Genomic DNA, 21,389 nt, shown 5'->3' on the forward strand with positions numbered 1-21,389 from the left:
GAAGAGGAAGCTGCCTGGGCTTGGGAGGTAAGGGCAGGCAAAGGAAAGTACTGAAAACCTCACTCAATCTAGGATGCTTCTGTCCAGCCTGCAGGTCCCTCTAACATTCAGTGTCCTAAAACCTCTTATCAGAAATAGAAAGCAACACACAACACTGCCAGTGTGGGTAGATCTCCTTCTTCAATTTTGAAATATAAGAGGAAGAAGTAATAGGGGTGGTACCACTCTTCCTATTTGTCAAGTAGCTCCAGGTAGCAGAACCACCTGGTACTTGCCCACAGAGAACCAGCAGAGAGAGTCTTGACTTAATTTAGGTTCCTTGATGAATATTACATAAGTACAGCGATACCTGATTTTGCATTTACCAATAATACCTGAATCCATGCCCTTTACCAGACAGAGGGCAGAGGCGAAGAATAAGGCCAAAATTATCCTTATTCATGCAAATAACTGTAATTTACAACCCTCCAGGAAAAATCGAAAATGCAGCACAACAGTATTTGATTAACCAGTTTCCTTACTAGTTATTAAATCCAAGATTAAGCAGAATGAAAGTGATCTCACCTGGAATGTTTTCAAGTAGTTTCTGCTGTGCTCTCTGTTTTGTCTCTTGCTTTTGTTCATCACTCTTGGGTCTCTGTGGTGGTGCTAACTTTCCGTTTGGCCAAAAAGCATCTCGAAACACACCAATGTAGTAAACAAGCATTGGTTCACTGAACATCCAGTGTACAGTGTCACGGATTTGCCTGTAAAGAAGTGTAGAAAGGAGCACATCAGAGCTGGTCTTTCACATTTTATGCAGATTTATTCTTTTTACTCATGAAAGGAGTGGAAGCAATGCTCATTTCAATGCTCATTTCAATGCTCATTTCACCAGCATCACAGCAAGTTGTATTCAGCTCTGGGTGCTGATCTAGGTCACTCCAGATACCTGGCTGATATGTGGAGAAGGCTACATGTAATCCACAAACATATACTACAAATTACAAGTACTACACTGAGATGTGTATATATTTAAGGATGGGCAGTTCAAAGGCTCCACTGGGTAAAGACATAAAAGTCGGTTAACTAATTGTACCAAACTCCAAACTGGTTGCATGCACAAATATGCCCGGTGGGACAGAAACAGATGAAGTTTTGATAAAAAGTGCATTAAGTTCCCTCACAGATACCAACAGCATGAGTGCAGGGATTACAAATGGAGATAGCAGCCTCCTCCTGTGGCTGCAGGCACTCACTGTAGCCTTCAGCACAAAGAGCCTGAGGTAGACAGCAGGCAGTACCGCCTAACCATGTCACAGTACAGCCGAAACCCTTATAGTCAAGAAATGTAAAAATTCAACTAACATGTAAAAAGCTATATAGCAACTTTGCATGCATGCTGTGCACTCTCTCTCTGTCCTCTCTCAGGTGTCTTTGTGCTAGTTATCAGCAGTGCGTGAACAAATGAACCGATCAATTTCAAACTCGTCAAATGGATACTGTCAGAGACCATCAGTTCACAGGGAGTCAACTGCGTGACTTTCCATCACTTCTTGTTCAACTTACCGCTATGTAACATACGCGAGAGGTTGTCAAAGCCATGCTGGCATGTGCAAATTTAGTCACTGATTGGACAAAGGAACACCGTGGTGGGCTGGCAGATTTCTGGGCTGTGACACCTACCTGAGTAATAGTCCCACTGCTACACCAAAGCAAAAATAATTAATTTCATCAGATTCTCAGCGGCCCTTTGCCTATGTGAATGTGCTACAGAAATCACAGATTCACAGACTTTCATAAGAAAAACATCATCACGCGTAACAGTGACAGTACTGATTGAAGAGTCATGGGAAATGTGCTTGTATCAATCATCTGCTCTACTAAATCAAGTTTTACTGTAGGCCATTGTATCTGACAAGAAAAGGAATACTTTTCCAAAATTTTTCTGACCAATAATAAGCTTTCCACGTGAAAGGTCTGTACAGAGACGCACGCTTCCTTCATAGCCTTGTCCAGGCCTCACTTGGCAGACTGGTCTTCAAATGATACAGAAAAATACTTTTATGAAAACACATCACTGTTACACATGTATAGGTTTCATGTTATAAATTAATGGTTCTCACCATGTATAAACTTTCTTTCAGGCACTTTAGAAAAATATTTACTTGATTTGAAAGAAATTAATTAAAACAGAAACCTAGTTTCAGATCTGGCAAAAATCTTCATGGGACTGTAAGATAAAGCACAAACTAATAAAAGCCATTCAGAGCCAGGCTGTTCAGAAAAACAGGACAGCAAGTCAACATATTTTTTGAGAGAGAGATATATATATAAAATGAAATCCCATGAAATATGGTGTTCTTCCAAAAGCAAAGCCCTGTCTAGGGAAAAAAATAAGGAAGAAGAGAATTCACATATCTGTGTCTTCTCTAATCAATGTAACATATTTGCAAATTGAGCTGTGGAAAATAAATGCAGATTATCATATACAACAGAATATCCAGATTATTTTTTTAACAATTCTGCTCTCAGCCTTTTTTTCATAGAACAACAATGCAGGTTCAGTTAAAGTAACAGCTACTTACTTGTTGATAGTTCTTCCAAAAGTGACTTGTACTAGTGCAATTAATGTTTTTCTGACCCACCTGAACACTACAACAATGAAAAATGACAGAAAATAAGGATCAAGAGGTTAGTAACATTAGGGGACACATGATCATGTCCAAAACCTTCTTCCCTGCCCCCTCCCCCAAAAAAAACCCCAACCCACCCCTACAGTAAACATATCTGTTATAATGCTTTATAAGATTTCACTAATTGTACATGGGTCTCATTTTTCTTTACTGTTTTCCCTGTACTGTTTGCTATATGGTTTTTAAGTCTTGCAGATTACATAAACATATCTGCAATATGCATTTGTAGTTTATGCTGTAAACTTTTACGTTTGAGAACATTTCAAGTTTATTGAGCCATACAACTACCCAAAACCTTTTTGTCTACTAGATAAAAGAAAACCTCTCAAAATTCACACCCTTTTCATACCTACTAGTATAATGTAGTACACACAGCAGCATCATTAAAATTCTGAAAACATTTTCACTCAAATAAACCAAGCAGTTAGCTTTTCATTACAAGTAAAGGAAACAAATGTGAGTGCTTCCTAGTAATTACTGGTTAACTTTCTTTCATGCTGTTCACCATCAGCACAAGAAAGTTTATGTTTGGAAGATACAGCTGCCATTTTTGGAAGGTGCTGCATTTTGTAATAGTTACTCTGTAAATAATTTTAGAGAGCGTCAAGTGTGGCTGCACGTTCAAATAGAAACAAAAATAATTTATTACCATCATTCAGTTATGTAAAGGAGGAAAATAAATCTGGTACTGAAAGATGCCACAATTCTAGCACCTTTTCCACTATACAAATTGTAGAACTAAAATGCATGCATAATACACTTAAAAGGGATATTAAAATTATGTTGCTTTGTCAGTTACATGTTCTGTAATAAAGCCATCTTTCCTTCCTCATAATTCATACATTCTAACATGCAGCCTACTGACAGAAAACATGCTTTTGTACTTTTCTGGTTTTTTTCCAGAATTTTTTTTTTAATGAAAAACTTAAGAATATTGAATGCACATGCTCTCCCTTACCAGTTACATTTTTACTCCATATTATACTGGAATTTTACTTCTGAATGAAAGCACCAAAGTTATGAACTACTGAAGAGCAGCTCTGTTCCAAACTGGCTATACAGATTGCAAGAACATTTCCATTTATTAAAACAGCAGAAAAATCCAAATTACAAAGTGCCCTAGATTTCTTGGCCAACAGATTCCACTAGCAAGCAAGCAGGATTACAGCTTACTTCCTCGCAGCTCAAAAATCTCTCCAATCAGCATGAAACATGGTTCAGCAAGGGAGTCCCTTTTCCCATCCACCTCCTCTCCATAGTCCGACAGGTCACTATCCTCTTCCGTTTCTTCCTAGGAAGAGAGACACAACATGGGTATGCACTGCAGTTCCCCATCCTTCTTCCAGAATAGATTTAGTTACTGCCATGCTCTGGAGAAGGAGCACAGCCAGCCTTCTCAAGAAAGGGCATTAGAGCCACCAACTCTGCTGCAGGCAGGATCTGGCAAACAGGAACCTCACTGGGGAGTTTGAAAAGGGATTGCACTTCCCACTGGACAAGAGTGATGACGACACTCTGCACTGCTGGAATCACCGCCACTGCTAGATCTTCTGCCTATAGCCTTGCCCCAGTAAGCACATCAACATTGGGTGGGTTTGCTCACATTTGCAGGGTCCACTGCCTATATTGCCTTGCCAACACTATCTGGATAAGGGAAAACAGGTGATATGGGAGCCATGTACTGCTAGGAAGCAGGTGAGAGCTGTAAGGAGGAGATGGCACTCAGAGGTGCTTGTGATTGCAAAGCCTCCTCTGACACAACACTGACGAAGGACATCCTGGATGGGGAGCTAGCCAGCTGGAGCTGTTTGCAACACAAGCAGCTAGGAAGAAAGGGGGAAGAAAGTATCTGGTTATTTCACAGGGAGAAGCAGGTAGCTGGCTCCCCTGGATCACAGGCAGTGCCTTGCACAGCTGAAGCCACTCAGCGGCATCAGGCACTAGCAATTTGTCTTTGCAGTAAGCTGGGAACCAAACCCAGCAGTGGAAGAGGAAATGGCCACTGCAAAGACAAGCACCATTAATGAGTACCAGTCCCAGGCAGACACATAATATGGTGATACTTAGTGACCTGAGCCTAAGGATACCCAAGCTCAGGGTACTGAAGGGAGTAGAGTTATTCAGAATAAACTCACAGGAGAAGAACGGATTGAACCACCTCAGTTTTGGCAGTACTATTTATTCAAGAATGAAGAGCAGACAGTAGGTTGTTTCTCAGTGTCATGAAGATCTGCTTCAGCATCAGCACTACACCACCTACCATTACTCATGGCAGCCAGCACATCTCTCTGCTTTCCTGGATCTTCCCCTGCCCACCTATTCTTACAGCAAAGATGCAGTGAGGTAGACCTGACCCCCACTGAGGCTGGTGCAATGCCCCAGTCTCTGGTTCAGGAATGGTTAGTATGGCGTGCAGACACATTTTCTTTCTTCAGCCCTGGTTTTCAAAGAAATCCATCATCTCTTCCTTTGCCTTCCTTTCTTCCTTATCATTCCATCGTCTAATACTGGGGTTTTTTTTCCCCTCCCACCATCTAGTCTGAAAAACCTGCTTCATGGCTCTGTTTCTCTTGCATTATTTTGGTGTCTGTCTTGGCCTTATTCTTACGGTCACCATCTTTCAGTCATTTGAACCCTGCTATACAGAGAGTATCCTACAGTGTCTCAGCTGTACATCAGTTTGTCTTACCCCTTCCTCAGACCCTCCAAATCCCATCTAAAGCCCATCATTGACTTCGAGTACATTTCCAGTCCCTGAATCTTCTCCAGGCATGGCACTGCATAGTAGTCTATAAATAAATAAATCCACAGTGTTACGTATTCCAACACTTACAAATCCTGTACTCTTCATTTCCTGTGTCACATTCGGCATTTCTCTAGCACCGCTCGAGATGCTGCTTCTCTCCTCATAACCAGAAAAACAACAGAAAAAACCCCACAGCACTGAAGTGCACTGTAAACGTCCACGTAGACCCCCCCCGTTTACCCACTTCCCCAGCTTGAGGAGTCCCCAGCTTTTAAAGCTTTCTGCTAATGTTAGGCTAAGCTGTGACCGAGGGCAGGGGACAAAAAGTCACACCATACTGACAAGAAATGCCGCACAAGGAAACCACAAATCATTCCCCATCTTACCACACAAGCACACAAATTCACTGACGATGAACAGAATTTTCTCCAGGGACACAGTCTAGAGCAAACTCTAGTCCTGCTCGCTATCTTCCTCTGGTCAACAGGCTTCTTGGCCCTTTGTTATTTTAATTATTCAATAAATTATGTTTTATTTAATTTTTCATAGCTGACATAATTCCATATTTTCATTAAGCACTTGGGCAACAGAACAGAAAATAAGCTTACTGAAATTGCAGTTGAGCCCACAGGGTGCAGTTTGATAAAGGCAGATGCAAAGCAGCAATAACTCATTGTGTAAATGCAGGAAACGAAACAATTGATATTTATAAGACAGAAAAGGATCCCAGGGCCACATTGCTGTGGAAAAGGCAAGTGTAATACCATGACGTTTAAGCACAAACATTGTTTGTATGACATACATATAAATATACAAATTATTTTCATACATGGTAATAGGAAAACCTAGTGGGAGCATCATGTTTCAAATTTTAGTCACCACATTTCCAAGAAAAATATGGATAATCGGGTAAGTCCAGAGCAAAACTGTAAGAACTAAATAAAACACAACCTAACAAAAACTAGGAGAAATGGGAGTTGTTCAGTCTTAGAAATAAAATAAAAGACAAAAGGAAAGTAGTAACTCCTGATAACAGAGATGATCCTAACCCAAGCTGTTCTGTGTTTGCTGCAGACAGGACAAGAGCTAGCTGGCTAAAGAAGAGAGATTTAGGTTAGACAGTATGAAAAGGTTTCTAACCATGAAGACAGCAGAGAACTGGGATACACTGCCTTGCTTGGCTAGAAAACATCAGTTATTAGAGGTTTAAAAACACGTTAGACATACACGTGCAAAGAATTTTGCCGGTATTGTTGAGTCTGCTTGGAGCCAGGAGGGTAAACCCAATGACCTCCCTGAGGTCTCTGCTTTATTTTTCTGCTGTTCAGTGAATCCCCTATCATTTAGAAAATGCAATGAGAAGAGTAAATTCTTACACCACAGTGCATTTTTTCTATCCATTAACACTTCATAAACCTAAAAGCCCTTCCCCTCTAGATGATATCAACTGCATTCCCTCTGATTTGGTTTTGGTCTTGAGAGCTAAGAAATATGTTCTAAAGCTAGCCCTGTCCAAGGAGCTGTATATATAACAGATCTGAAAGTGCTGCAATATCTAATCCTGAAAAGAGCACTCAAGAGGTAATGTTGTTGCTCTAACACATACTTGAAAAATGTGAGATGAGACATAAAGGCAAAGAGAGCTGTACAAGAGCATTCTCTTCTACGAAGTCCAAAATATAAACTAAACCAATAATTCTTAGTTACAAAGAAAACATAACTCTAACAGCTTCGTAATGTGTGGTTTAACACCACTAACTTCATTAATGACCTTGTACCAAATGATTTAACCGTAGTTTAACTGCTTTAGTAAATTATCCAAAATGCTATCACTGGGCAAGACTGAGCTGATAAAACTCATGCTGAAAGACAAAGATGTCCAAGAAAAATTAGAGCTGATCCCAGACCACCTGACAATTCCCCTCCCTCCACTTAATTTTATCATTATTTTTAAACTAGGACAAACATTTGCTATACTGATTCAGAGGGTCTAACAGTTTCCTATACTCCCTCCATCCGTATTCTGTTGTCTCATCTTATGTTTAAGCTTAGGGAAGGAAGGAGAGGAGAGGGAAGGTGGATGTGAAGCAGGATGGTCTTCGCCTACATTTGCACAGTGCCTCCCATAATATAGTCTAGACAAAACTAAGCTCCTCATCTCACAAGTAACAAGTAAGAAATAGTATTAAACTTAAACTAAGACATTATGTTCTGACTCCTCTGTTGCCAGATTCTCTGGGCATTTTTTGCTCTACTTCCTTCAGTTTTTCAGTACCAGTTGCTTCATTTCTGCTTCATTTCTTTGTTTTCTCCCCTCTGTTACGCACCCTCATTACAAGCTCCCTTTCCTTCTCCCATATTTCCTAACTATCTCCTCCTACACGCTCATGTAATACAATATACGTGCAGTCTGGCTTTTTTGTTGAGGATGTTTTTCAATTAAATAGTGAAATACAAATAGCTTCATGCTTTTTATGCTGCTTCTACCTAACAGTCATTTTAGTGAATGCACTTTTGGTTTTAAAACTGCAGTACTTCTATCAAAGTGTAAAATTAGTTTCTCAGACTTTCTTTACATTTATTACTCTGAAATGAGACATATGCATTTAGCATCTAGGTGCAAATACAGTGCAATTTTGAAAAATTAAAATATATAGCACTTTCTTATTCCTGAGAGATGCAAGCCCACCTTTTTGTCTATTAACAGGCTAGAACTGTACAAGTTCCCCAAACTCCATTTATCCTACAGAAGGCCCATCCACTGCAGACAAATACAGCATGTAAGAAAATAATTATTTCATATAATGTATAACTAAAAAGGGGAACAGAAACCAGCTCCTTGGAGGCTGCGTATCTGCAACATAAACCACACAGAATAGAGAACCATGGAACGATGGTCAGTTTTAGTCAATGAACTATTTTAGTCATTAATCCGTTCTTCACTGCATTTTGAAAGACAACATTTTTTTATGGCATAGTATCAAATTCTCCAACTGGTTTGCCCACACTGGCTCCCACCTCTATTTGCAAATTCCCTCAGTGAGCCTGTACCATTTGCTAAAGTTCTTTGTCAAAACTAGCTTTGCTTCAGAAGTTGTCAGAAATTATTAAGGACACATAGCTGTTCCCTGCCAAGAGAAGCTTCCTAAGAGAGTATTATTTTTACCTGTCAAAAACCCTCTGAAATACACGTCAAGAGCACAAGAAGTGGGAAATTCTGCTATAAAAAATAAACAATTCCACATGGACTGCAATTCATTTATTTGTGACAGGTTACATTTGCCATTTGTATTTATCAAAGGGCAGGAAACTTACTGTATTAATAAACACCTTTTAAATTCATAGACAGCTCTTATTTTTGACTCTTTGTTCACTTACAGTAAATTAAAAATAACCTCTGGAAATGCCTCCCAATATTACCTGCCATTCAAATGCACTCCATTAATGGCTCTCCCTGCTTGCTTTGGATAAGTAAGTAAATCTGGGAAGATTACTTTTCTACCACTTACCTCCTGATGAGAAAACAAATCACCAGGAAGTCGTTCCAGAAATGAGGAGAGTGAAAAAGATGACTTCTTTCCTTGCACATCAATAACTTTGAGGTGCTCTGGGGAAGGGCTCAAGAAGGCATAAAGTGCTTCACTCTGGCAGAGTCTTTCATCAGAGAGCAATTTCTATGAAACAAAAATAATGACAGAAACAACACATCAATTAAATATTTGTTACGGAACAAGATGTGTCAGGCCATCCAATAAAACCAATTAAGACATGGCTCAGAGGCAGAGTGAGAAAAAAATCCATGGCGCTCAAAGATACTTCAAAGATACTTTAAGATGCTAGTTCTAAAGTATTAGAACTATTAAGATTAAAGTTTTAATCTTACAACTTTCTTTTTAACTAAAAAATGTTCTGCAAGAAATTTGTTGTGAAGTAATGTAGTTAAAAGTGGCAATTACAGGATTCATTATTTACTATTTCTTAATTAATCAAAGTTTAAATTAACTTACCACTAGAGGAATGGTTACTATCAGCCAAACTCATCTCAACTTCAGGCATTTTAGACAACTTTGACATTTATAGCATCAAATCTTACATCTGACCTATTTGTTCTAGGCTCTCTCTTTCGTCAATAGAAAGACAACATCCACTCCAGAGGCATGATTCACTTCTCCTGTTTAAACATCTGTTGGTTTTGTCTTTGTTTTCTCACCTGCAGAAAGTTATTAAGCTGGTTCTTGGATTTCTCCATGAATTTCTGGTCTATGGATTTGAAGGGTAGCTTGCTGAGGGAAGGCAACTGAACTTTCTTTAATGATGGAAAACACTGTATAGGAGAAAGGAGAGCTCACTTAACATACATGTGCAGAAAAACACAGGTGGTTCAGAATGGAAATGAACAGACTCCTTTGTACTCTCATCTTCCTTCCACACCCCTCTCAGCACCTTGAAAAACACCTTCCCTTACCCACTGATGCATCTAAACCCTTTCCCTTCACACCACCATCATTATCTATCCCTTATCAGACAGAAAGGTTAAAGCACTGTAAAAGGAAGCCTTCTCTGTCCCCAAAAGCTGTCTTTCCTAATACCTCCCTGGAAGCCAGAGACAAAATCTAGTTTTTAAAGGAGGCTCTTTGATGACAGTGCAGAGCACATACCATTTTGACATTGGGTTAGTCCAGTAAAACATTCATTATTGAGAAGAAAAAAAAACAAAAACAAAAACAACCCAAAACTTATAAACAAGTTTTACACAAGCATCTGGCAGAGGCCAGAAATATGCAGATAAAAAACTAGCTCTAAAAGGCTAAAAGCCAAAAGACTGGCATAAAAACTGGCAATATTAAAATTTTATCTGGTTTTCCCCTCTCCAAGCATCATTCTCTCAAATTTTAGCAATTTGCATCTTCTCCCTCCCCTAAGCAAGATTCATACCTCACTGAGTTTCCGGTGCAGGTTCTGAAACTCACTGAGCTTCCTGGGAACAGTCCAGTTCTTAGTTTCAGCTCCACCTACTTCTTGTAAACTCACCATGACAGAGTAACAGGGCACTTGTTCTCCATTCTCTTCTAAAACCTTGTGGGGAGGAAACCAACAGATACGGTATACTACTTTCAAAGCAAACAGTGGAACACCTCGGCTGCCAGATGACTGGCTTGCAAATTCAGTTGTCATCACTGTCCCATGCTTCTCTTGCAGTTTGAAATCTACACATGAAGCAACACCCTTAATGGACTAAACTTTACCCAAAATGCTATGTCAGTCCTGAATCAGTCCTCCAGCTAGCCACTACTACTCTTTACATACAGCTCTGCAATGCTGTCCATCAGCAATCAAATCTCCCTGACGTGTCTTCTTCAAACAGCTGCGTGTATTATTTCAGTTTTTAAGGTACCTTTCTGCTTACCGGTACACTCCATCTCTCCCACCTGCACTCTCCCAACTGTTCTCCCACTATTCCCACACTTCTTTCCCAGTGCTTGTGCTGAGGCTCACCCACACGCCAGGCACAGAAGCTCTGCAGATGGGCCCTGCGGCAACTGGTGCTGTCTCAGAGCGATTTCTCTGCTCACTTGAGCTATTCTGCACACATGGAACATGTGGTATCCATGTGGTGTTTATTTCCGAGGGGCTCACAAGTTTACAAGAGCAATAATGAATCAAGCTGTACAACAGCCAGAGGAAGGAGGAACGATTAACCTCATTGTGCAAATGGGAAAACTACAGCAAAGAAGTTGAACGATTTTTCTTGAGGCAATGGCAGCAGTGCGACCATATTATTTCTTAATTTGATGAGACACTCAGAATTTTACCTTTATGTCCTAACGGTAACAGATTTTTGTCTACTTATTTTAAAGAGACAGCTAAACAGATTCTGAAAGGCAAATACAGGAAATGCATGAAATGCATAGCTTTTTTTGGCCAAGCCAAACTCTCAAATGCTTGTCTTAATATACATGCAAATAACAGAAGGGTAATTACAAAATACCACTCCCATACAATCTTCTTGAGAAAAGTAATAATTTTTAAGCTTTTTGGGCTTTTTTTTTAAAGAATATTTAAGTAGCCCTATTAGGATAAGAATAAACTTTAAAATTCATGTAGTTATGACACTCCTAAAGCTGCACATAGACCACTGGGAAACTCGATCTGAGGCCTAGGTTTCACATCTCTCTGTAAAAAACGTTGCTGCAGCACCCGGGCAGAACACAAAGCACCGGCTTGAACGTCTGAAAACGTGCCTGGTTCCCAGCACAGCTGTTTGGGGAACTGGCTTTCTCCTGCCAGACTACTGCAGAGAGAGATGCTTGAATAGCCTCCAAAATGTAGGTCAGAGGGACCTGGCACAGAGGGACTGGGATCTCCTGGGACAGTCCTCTGCCCTGTCTACCCCTGAGCTACGCTGGATTTATGTTTGTATGTGACTCACAAACACCTCCTGGCAGCTGCTCTTGAAAACTGGGATATCAGTGCTGAAAATGCTGATTTGAGTCATGCATATCATTCTCCATCACACACTTGTCCCCAGGGCAAGGATTTGCATGTGTGCAGGGTCATCTGAACTGTAATTGTCAGGAGAGAGTCATCCCTCTGGAAGACATTCTCAAAATGGGAGGACTTAACTGCTTTCAAGTTAGGATCCACGTGAAAAATCATTTAAAGTCTAATTAGTAGATGGAGACACATTACCACTTCCTTCAAATACCCTCATATAAATATCTGAAAGTCTTCAGGAAAGCAAAATTTTTGACCAACTTAAGTACTTGTGCATTTGTTTTTCCAAATTAATAAGTCAACTGGAAAACACACAGAAAAATGGGATGTTAGGGCGTCTTCTAAACCAGGACATCTAGTCCTTTGCTGTAACAGGCACAATCTCATAACAAGTGCTATCGTGAATGAGTTCAAACTTGTGAAACAATTTTTTTTTTCCATCCCCATTACACTAAAACTCTGCTCTACGCCCTCACCCCGGTCACTGGAAATTTCCTTTGAATTTCCAAACTAGTTTCCCATTTGTTCCAACAACTCTTCATCCCTCCCTTATGTTTACCCTTATTGATGTGTTTTTACAGCCAGCCTTATTCCCCTGAGTCTCCCCTTTGCTAAGCTAAGCAAATGGAAGTGCCTTCACAATCAGTTCTCATGGCAGAAGTTCCTCATTCAATCCATTCAATTCCACCCTTCTCAAATGCAATGTCCCAGTACCTGCAGAGCAACTGTAACACTTCGTCTCAAATGGAAACTCCTCTCCCGATGTATTCAAGGGCAGCATTTGCCTTTTTCACACCTGCAGCCCACCTAAGATGAACTGCACATCTGGCAAGCCATCAGTGTACCTACTGCTTCCAGCCTAAAGGTGCTAATGGGTCAGAGCTGAAGCTGAGCTCCTGCTGAATGCCAAACCTCACGTGCCATGCTATGAGATTTCACTGCACTTCTATTACTCCCATACGAAAAATCATCCAGTTCTTTCTGAGAACCATCCTAACCCTCTTCCAGCTATGATTCTTTGTAAGCATAAATGTAACATTTGTGCTCTGGTTTGGTTTTCTAAGTCCAAAGGTCCTGTGATAGTCTCAGCCCTGATTGTTTCACAGCACGGCCAAGGGCTCTCAGAAATAGTCCCTAGCATGGCATTTCCACAAGTCTCCTCCTCAGCCCTTTTCTCAGCCCCTTTCCTCAGCTTACACCCGAGTCTTTCATGTTATTCACTGCTACTTACCTGGCAAGGGCAGAATCAGCCCTCAAATACCCAAAGCGGCTTCAGGCTATTGGGTTTTTTTGCATTGGCAGCAACTCCACAGCCTCAAGACAATGTAAAGTTTAATTATTTCAAAATTTACTGTCTAATAGCATGCCATAGATACCTAGTCCACAAAGGGTAAAGATTTTTATCTTCTCCCTATGAGGCACACAGTCCCAAAGTGGATAGAGAGAGAGATGAACAAGGATGTTGACACACCTACATCCATTAATAAAAACTACAAGGCGCACGCCAGAGGTGAGCACCTCTTACCAGCGTGTGTGGTGTGGTAACAGTAAGAAACATTCAATGAAATACCTCAAAAACAAATGAGCAACAAATATTATTAAATACTTTCCAGGAGAAGCTATAGCTATTAGCTGCAGTAGGTAAAATGTAGACTTAACATCAGCAAAACCTGTAATAATAGTTCAGTAAAGTAACAAGCTGTCAAAGAAAGCTGTTGAATCACCTGTTAGAAGCACTAAGGGCTGGTCCAGACATCTGTCAGGAATGATTAAACGTCAGTAAAAATTAGCCCCGTCATTAAGCCAGTGAAGAACTGTATGACCTGCCAGAAACCTACTCCAGTCAGAGCAGCTCTCTGAAACAGACCACCCAAGCTATGCAGCAGTGAAACAGGGGCTAACCAGACTGCTGCTAAAGTTCCTTTACATATGAAAAGTTCCTTTTCATACGGTAATACATGGGAAAGGTTTATGTCGTAAGGGCAAAAGGGTTCTGGGACAGGAATTAGCAGGGCTCATTCGGAGAGCTTTAAACTAGATTCGAAGGGGGATGGGGTAGTAGCTGGGCTTGCACCACTGGGGCAACGCTCTAGTGTTGAGGTAGACCAGGAGGCCTCCCATCCCCCTGGGGTGAAATCGGTGTGCTCAGCTCGCTCCCTGAAATGCCTGTACACCAATGCACGCAGCATGGGGAATAAACAGGAGGAGTTGGAAATCCGTGTTCGGTCGGGGGGCTATGATCTAGTGGCAATCACAGAGACTTGGTGGGACACCTCGCATGACTGGAATGTGGTCATGGATGGCTATGTCCTGTTCAGGAAAGACAGGCCACTAAGGAGAGGTGGTGGAGTTGCTCTTTATGTGAGTGAGCAGCTAGAATGTATTGAGTTCTGTCCAGGGGCGGATCAGGAGCGAGTTGAGAGTTTGTGGGTGCGAATTAAGGGGCAGGCTGACAGGGGTGATACTGTTGTGGGTGTCTATTACAGGCCACCGGATCAGGATGAGGAGGGGGATGAGGCCTTCTACAGGCAGCTGAGAGCAGTCTCGCAATTACAGGGCCTGGTTGTCATGGGGGATTTCAACTACCCTGATATTTGCTGGGAGGCCTACTCAGCCAGCCATCCTCAGTCCAGGAGGTTCCTCCAGTGCATTGATGATAACTTTCTGATGCAAATGGTGGATGAGCCAACTAGGAGAGGAGCGCTGCTGGATCTTATCCTCACTAACAAGGAGGGTCTGGTTGAAGCGGTGAAGGTTGAGGGCAGCCTTGGCTGTAGTGACCATGAGATGGTAGAGTTCAGCATCTCATGTGGCAGGACCAGAATAGCTAGCAGAATCACAACCCTGGACTTCAGGAGGGCCAACTTTGGCCTTTTCAAGCAATTGCTAGGGGAAATCCCATGGGACAGGGTACTAGAAGGTAAGGGGGCCCAAGATAGTTGGTTAGCATTCAAGGACTGCTTCTTCCGAGCTCAAGATCAGAGCATCCCAACAGGTAGGAAGTCAAGGAAGGGTACCAGGAGACCTGCATGGTTAAACAGGGAACTGCTGGGCAAACTCAAGTGGAAGAAGAGGGTGTACAGATCATGGAAGGAGGGGCTGGCCACTTGGGAGGAATATAAGTCTGTTGTCAGAGGATGTAGGGAGGCAACTAGGAAAGCTAAGGCCTCCTTGGAATTAAACCTTGCAAGAGAGGTCAAGGACAACAGAAAGGGCTTCTTCAAATACATTGCAGGTAAAGCCAACACTAGAGGCAATGTAGGCCCACTGATGAATGAGGTGGGGGCCCTGGAGACAGAGGATAAAAAGAAGGCGGAGTTACTGAATGCCTTCTTTGCCTCTGTCTATACTGCTGGAGGCTGTCCTGAGGAGCCCCGGACCCCTGAGGCCTCAGAAGAAGTCAGGATAGAGGAGGAATCTGTCTTGGTTGATGAGGGCTGGGTCAGGGACCAATTAAGCAACCTGGACGTCCATAAATCCATGGGCCCTGATGGGATGCACCCGCGGGTGCTGAGGGAGCTGGCGGAAGTCATTGCTAGGCCACTCTCCATCATCTTTGCTAAGTCGTGGGCAACGGGAGAGGTGCCTGAGGACTGGAGGAAAGCGAATGTCACTCCAGTCTTCAAAAAGGGCAAGAAGGAGAACCCAGGTAACTATAGACCGGTCAGCCTCACCTCCATCCCCGGAAAGGTGATGGAACAACTTGTCCTTGGTGCTGTCTCTAGGCACATCAAGGATAGGGGGATCATTAGGGGCACTCAGCATGGCTTCACCAAGGGGAAGTCATGCTCAACCAACTTGATAGCCTTTTATGAGGATGTTACCCGGTGGACAGATGATGGTAAAGCTGTGGATGTGGTCTATCTCGATTTCAGTAAAGCGTTTGACACGGTCTCCCACAGCATCCTCGCAGCTAAACTGAGGAAGTGTGGTCTGGATGATGGGGTAGTGAGGTGGATTGTGAACTGGCTGAAGGAAAGAAGCCAGAGAGTGGTGGTCAATGGGACAGAGTCCAGTTGGAGGTCTGTGTCTAGCGGAGTCCCGCAAGGGTCAGTACTGGGACCAGTACTATTCAATATATTCATTAATGACTTGGATGAGGGAATAGAGTGCACTGTCAGCAAGTTCGCTGATGACACCAAACTGGGAGGAGTGGCTGACACAACGGAAGGCTGCGCAGCCATTCAGAGAGACCTGGACAGGCTGGAGAGTTGGGCGGGGAGAAATTTAATGAAATATAACAAGGGCAAGTGTAGAGTCCTGCATCTGGGCAAGAACAACCCCATGTACCAGTACAAGTTGGGGGCAGACCTGTTGGAGAGCAGTGTAGGGGAAAGGGACCTGGGGGTCCTAGTGGACAACAGGATGACCATGAGCCAGCAGTGTGCCCTTGTGGCCAAGGCGGCCAATGGCATCCTGGGGTGTATTAGAAGGGGTGTGGTTAGCAGGTCGAGAGAGGTTCTCCTCCCCCTCTACTCTGCTCTGGTGAGGCCGCATCTGCAATATTGTGTTCAGTTCTGGGCCCCTCAGTTCAAGAAGGACAGGGAACTGCTAGAGAGAGTCCAGCGCAGAGCCACGAAGATGATTAAGGGGGTGGAACATCTCCCTTATGAGGAGAGGCTAAGGGAGCTGGGTCTCTTTAGCTTAGAGAAGAGGAGACTGAGGGGTGACCTCATTCATGTTTATAAATATGGAAAGGGCAAGTGTCATGAGGATGGAGCCAGGCTCTTCTCAGTGACATCCCTTGACAGGACAAGGGGCAATGGGTGCAAGCTGGAACACAGGAGGTTACACATAAATATGAGGAAAAACTTCTTTACGGTGAGGGTGACCGAACACTGGAACAGGCTGCCCAGAGAGGTTGTGGAGTCTCCTTCTCTGGAGACATTCAAAACGCGCCTGGACGCGTTCCTGTGTGATATGGTCTAGGCAATCCTGCTCCGGCAGGGGGATTGGACTAGATGATCTTTCGAGGTCCCTTCCAATCCCTAACATTCTGTGATTCTGTGATTCCTTAGAAGTCCCTTTTAAACACAGAAAGACCACGCAGAAGGTGTACTGGGCAGGTTATTGTTCTCCTCAGTTCACAGGAAGCTAATTTTCTTAACTTCCACTGAACATAAACATCCTAAATTCCAAGATATTTAAATGAGTAAGACAAGCTATTTTTTTCACCTTATTCAAATCTACAAACTCCGTTCCTTATGAAAGTAATAGATTCTTTTAAAAGATGTTATGCTCTGAAACAGTCATCTATCTTCAGACAGAGGAGGCGGAATGTCTGCTACAATATGAAATGATACAAGGCCAAAACCATTAAAGCAAGGTCAGCAGGTTAGGTTACGTAGCTGTAAGTTTTATACCTGCGGGTATGGGCGGAATATACCTGTCATGGGTAAGTGACTCACAGAATTAGATGAGTTGTTATCATGGGTCCCCTCATTCTGCATGTTCCTACTGTCTTTTTTCAACCTCTACCGACCAGCAAAACACTGAGTCTCCAAAGACGTTTTTATCAGAAATATCAGTTACCAAAAGACACCTGTAGGTTATACCATTTACATAGATTTTTTAATATATTTCACACATACACAGCTAGTGCATTTATATGACTCAAAACTATAAAGACTGAAAGATTCAAGCTAAGAGAGTATAAATAAGTTTGGACACACAGTTTTTTCCCAAGTCTTAAGTAATTCTACGTTTTTATGCATTATCTATTAACTGGTTTAGTAAATCAGTTTAAAAGGTTGATCACAGGCTCTTACACTTTCAGTTAAAATTCTACAGTAGAATTTACTTTTACTAAGCTTTTCTGCAAAAAACACAGGGCCACCAAGTTTTTCTTTCTCTGAAATCACAGAGCTACATGCTAGGACTAGAAACAGTGATTTTGCAGATAGGAAGACAATGTCACCTACTCATACCCCCTGAAATCATCCACCGCAGCCAGAACATTCTTGTGCAATTAATTAACATGGATAACTACAACATTAATGTTTTCTCCAGCCTACCCTTTGAAGCACAGAGCTGCAAACAGCACAATTAATGCAAGTCTAAATCCAGTACTACTTATAAGTTATAGTTAAGGCAACAAGTAATTAGAAGCCTCTCCCAATGTCCCTCTTATTTAGATAAACCACCTTCTCATCTGGTAGTAAGGGAGACACTGGGCAGTTCTGTATGGTGCCCCTTACCAGAAAGCTGCCGTTCTGCAGTTTTGCTGCACACGGTATTGCTGTTTTTTAAAACCAGACTTCAAAAGCTACAGAGAACTCAAAGACAACTTAAGAGCTTCACTGTTCTCAACTGTGTCACCTGCAAACAGCATTAAAATAAAAAAAAAAACAGACTTTTATACATTGAGAGTCTGTTTTTTAAAATGGCACCTTAAGTTTTTAACCTGTTGGATTTATTTCTTCTTTTACAGACAATGAGTTTAACTGTTGACAGACCTATCATTAGTTTGAAAGAGCTTAAGACACAACCAAATAAACTCAACAGCACGTAATTTTTCCTTCCAAGAAAAATTACCTCAAGGAAACTACTTATACTTATTTAAGGAACATTTTTGTAATAGCACAGGAAGGCAAGCCAATAGAGATCCAATTAATCTTTAATTCTCTAAGTGACACTGTTAAGAAGATTGCTTATGTTTGGTGTGAGCCTACAGTTACTACATAACAAGCATTTATTGGGTTCTTTTCATGGCAAGCATTAACAGAAAGCCATGAGATGGTAATACTTCTTGTTTCCATTACAATTTTTTTCACATTCATTCTACAATTACCTGCCTACACCAAAACAGAGGAGCAGAACAAGACAAAAAAAACAAAAAAATTAACTTCTCCTTCAACTTACAGATTTAAAGCACTTTCTTTCTCGGTATTCTAGTTCCTCGAAACTGCACTGTTGTTAAATGTAATAACAGGAAACACAAAAAGCGTAAGTACTGCATCTTTGAGACATACTAGACACACAATTGCACCCAAGTGTGATAGCATGGTACTATAATGAGAGACAGTTCTCATGAAAAACAGTGCCCCTAAGATAGCAAATTACCCAAATCAAGACCAGTTCACATACGTGCAGATATTTTTATAGCTCCATTACAACAGTGTCTGAGGACTCAAAATTTTGCACGTGCATCATAGTAGTCACTGGGGAAACAGAGAAGGAGTTCAGAAGAGGTCAGGGCTTCCTCCTCACCCCAAGTAAATATGAAGTATACACAGTGTACACAAAGGTATAAGGAAAGTATATACAGGCTTTTATTCTTCTCTTCATGCAAGTTTGAACTGACCCAGAAGATAAAAGCCAGAAAAAAACCCATACCTCGCCTGAGACAATGAAGGCTTTCCACATGCCAAGATTCTCACACCACCAGTCCGTTCTTGCAATGTGCAGCTGAAGGTCATTGTGCTCTCTCTCCATCAGAGTAATTTCATCCTTCAGCTTAGAAACAATCTGCAGATAAAAGTTTATTGATTACAATTGGTAAGAAAAAACTTGTGAACATGCCTAGTTTTGCCTTTAGGGACCCTATTCAGAAAGGAGATGTACAAAAACAGGAAGAGAAAGAACAATTCACATGGAAAAAAAAATCATGAGAGAATCTATGATGCCTCTTATAAACTTGCAGAATACACAGTAATCTTAAAGGTCAACTATCACATTATCAGCATAAAAGGCACTTTAGATAAGATTATATATTACACACATGTATTACACATTATATGTTTTATACAAACTTGAAATTGCAATTAGTGAAATATGCATTACTGAAGCCATCCTCCTCACCATTTTCAGATACACATGATGCAACTGAAGAACCTGGAAATAGATTTCATTCCTAGGAACTTAGCTATGTTAACAATTACTCAGGAAGTTACCTCTTAATTAATTTTAGTTTTGGAAAGGGAAGGATTTATTGCTGTGGAAAGCACACATTTAAAAACATGTTCTCATCAAGACATAGCTCTCAGTCATAATCTCATAAAGGATAAATAGTGTATCTCATCACATCAGCAAAAAAATAAGAAACCACACATACTACCAGAAGATGGTATGACAAGAAAAGGTGGAAGTATACATAAGATGTGACACTAGAAATACAGAAAAAGCAGCTGACACTTTTTTTTTTTAATATGATATACCACATAGTCAACTTACAAGTTTTAGTTGTAAGACCTGCACCACAAGTGGTACATTTGACAGAGCTACAGTAATTCTTTTTCAGAATTTTTGTCTCATGTAAGATGTGAAATATTAGCTACACTACAGCTATATAAAAACCTTCTAGCATATATCTAGCCTTCAGAATAATTTTGTATTTTATTTTATTTACTATCACAGATTGCTCTGCAGTCACCTTACACTAACTCCTGTAAGTGGCATCCAGGAACAATCGCTAAATACAGAAGAACTGGTAAGGTTTCATCATAAGTAAATAGCTGCTACGCTTATAAAACAAATACTGAGACTTTATAACGATACTGGATCCATTTAATTTTGGAAACACATTTCTGTTTCAAAGATGTACATATTTTCAAAGACAAAGAATATTTTCGGAGCAAAAAAATACAGGGGAAAAAAACACTACGTTAGAACGGGTACAATCCCCGCCTCCTCAAGAGCTTAGGTATAGAAAGAATATAGCTATTATTTCTCAAGCATTCTACAGAAACAAATGGTATGGCCTAATTCATGCATGCACAAGCACACCCACTTTTGGTTAGTTCTTGTTTCGTACTTCTAACTCTTTTTGCCCATGGTGCAAATTTTAACAAAACCTAGTTGGTTATAAAAGCACCACTTACAATTTCTTAAAGTGAGTTTTATGTTCCCTCCTGGTACAGGTCCACTGGAAATACAAAAGATCTGAACAAGTTAACACAAAATCCCTACAACTTCCACAGAATTCCTGATAGACACAGAGGCATTTTTCTGTTCAATGAAGTACCATTTAATTTCAATAATTGTATCACACAGTTTTCTTTGAAAATAAGGCTTAGCAAGCACCAGAAAATGCTCTGGATGGGGAATGTTAAGGTTTTGTCTTGCTGCTGAGGATGACAAGACTGAACTCTAGAAAGAATGCGGTCCCTGCACGCTTACTGTGATTGCACACGTTGGCACAAGACTGCACTCACAGACCCAAGGGAGACAGCTGCTGAGCTTTGGGCACGAGACATGCACCGAAGGTGGCACCACAGTCACACACCTCCAAAGATCAAGCAAGCTATCTTCTATGGCAGTGGGCCTTGTACGTCAGAGGCACTGCCTGAGACTGCTTGTCATCTTTTCATGACATCTTTGCTACTCTTTATATTTCACAGAAAGAACTGCAAGAAGACTTCTCCCTACAGAACATTTTCTTTTAAAACTAGCAGCATTCCACGTGCAACCCAAATGAGCAGTTTTCTTCCTTGACTGACTGGCATCTTAGTTGCACGGTACTAGAAGCCACTTAA

The 21,389-nt window shown here is 41.3% G+C and overlaps 1 protein-coding gene across 2 annotated transcripts in view; it reads right to left on the reverse strand.

The window, feature by feature from the left end:
- Positions 1-21,389, reverse strand: part of SNX25 (sorting nexin 25) — a 94,659-nt gene that overhangs the window by 3,854 nt on the left and 69,416 nt on the right. For both annotated transcript variants that reach the window (XM_068403999.1, XM_068404000.1), the window contains 7 exons: positions 19,252-19,383; positions 10,357-10,497; positions 9,632-9,745; positions 8,931-9,095; positions 3,849-3,966; positions 2,568-2,634; positions 565-746 (listed from right to left, as the gene is read on the reverse strand). In XM_068403999.1, coding sequence (XP_068260100.1) covers positions 565-746; positions 2,568-2,634; positions 3,849-3,966; positions 8,931-9,095; positions 9,632-9,745; positions 10,357-10,497; positions 19,252-19,383 — 919 coding nt within the window. The remainder of the gene's footprint in view (positions 1-564; positions 747-2,567; positions 2,635-3,848; positions 3,967-8,930; positions 9,096-9,631; positions 9,746-10,356; positions 10,498-19,251; positions 19,384-21,389) is intronic.

Source organism: Nyctibius grandis, chromosome 6, assembly GCF_013368605.1.
Source record: "Nyctibius grandis isolate bNycGra1 chromosome 6, bNycGra1.pri, whole genome shotgun sequence".
Taxonomy (NCBI): Eukaryota; Metazoa; Chordata; class Aves; order Nyctibiiformes; family Nyctibiidae; genus Nyctibius; species Nyctibius grandis.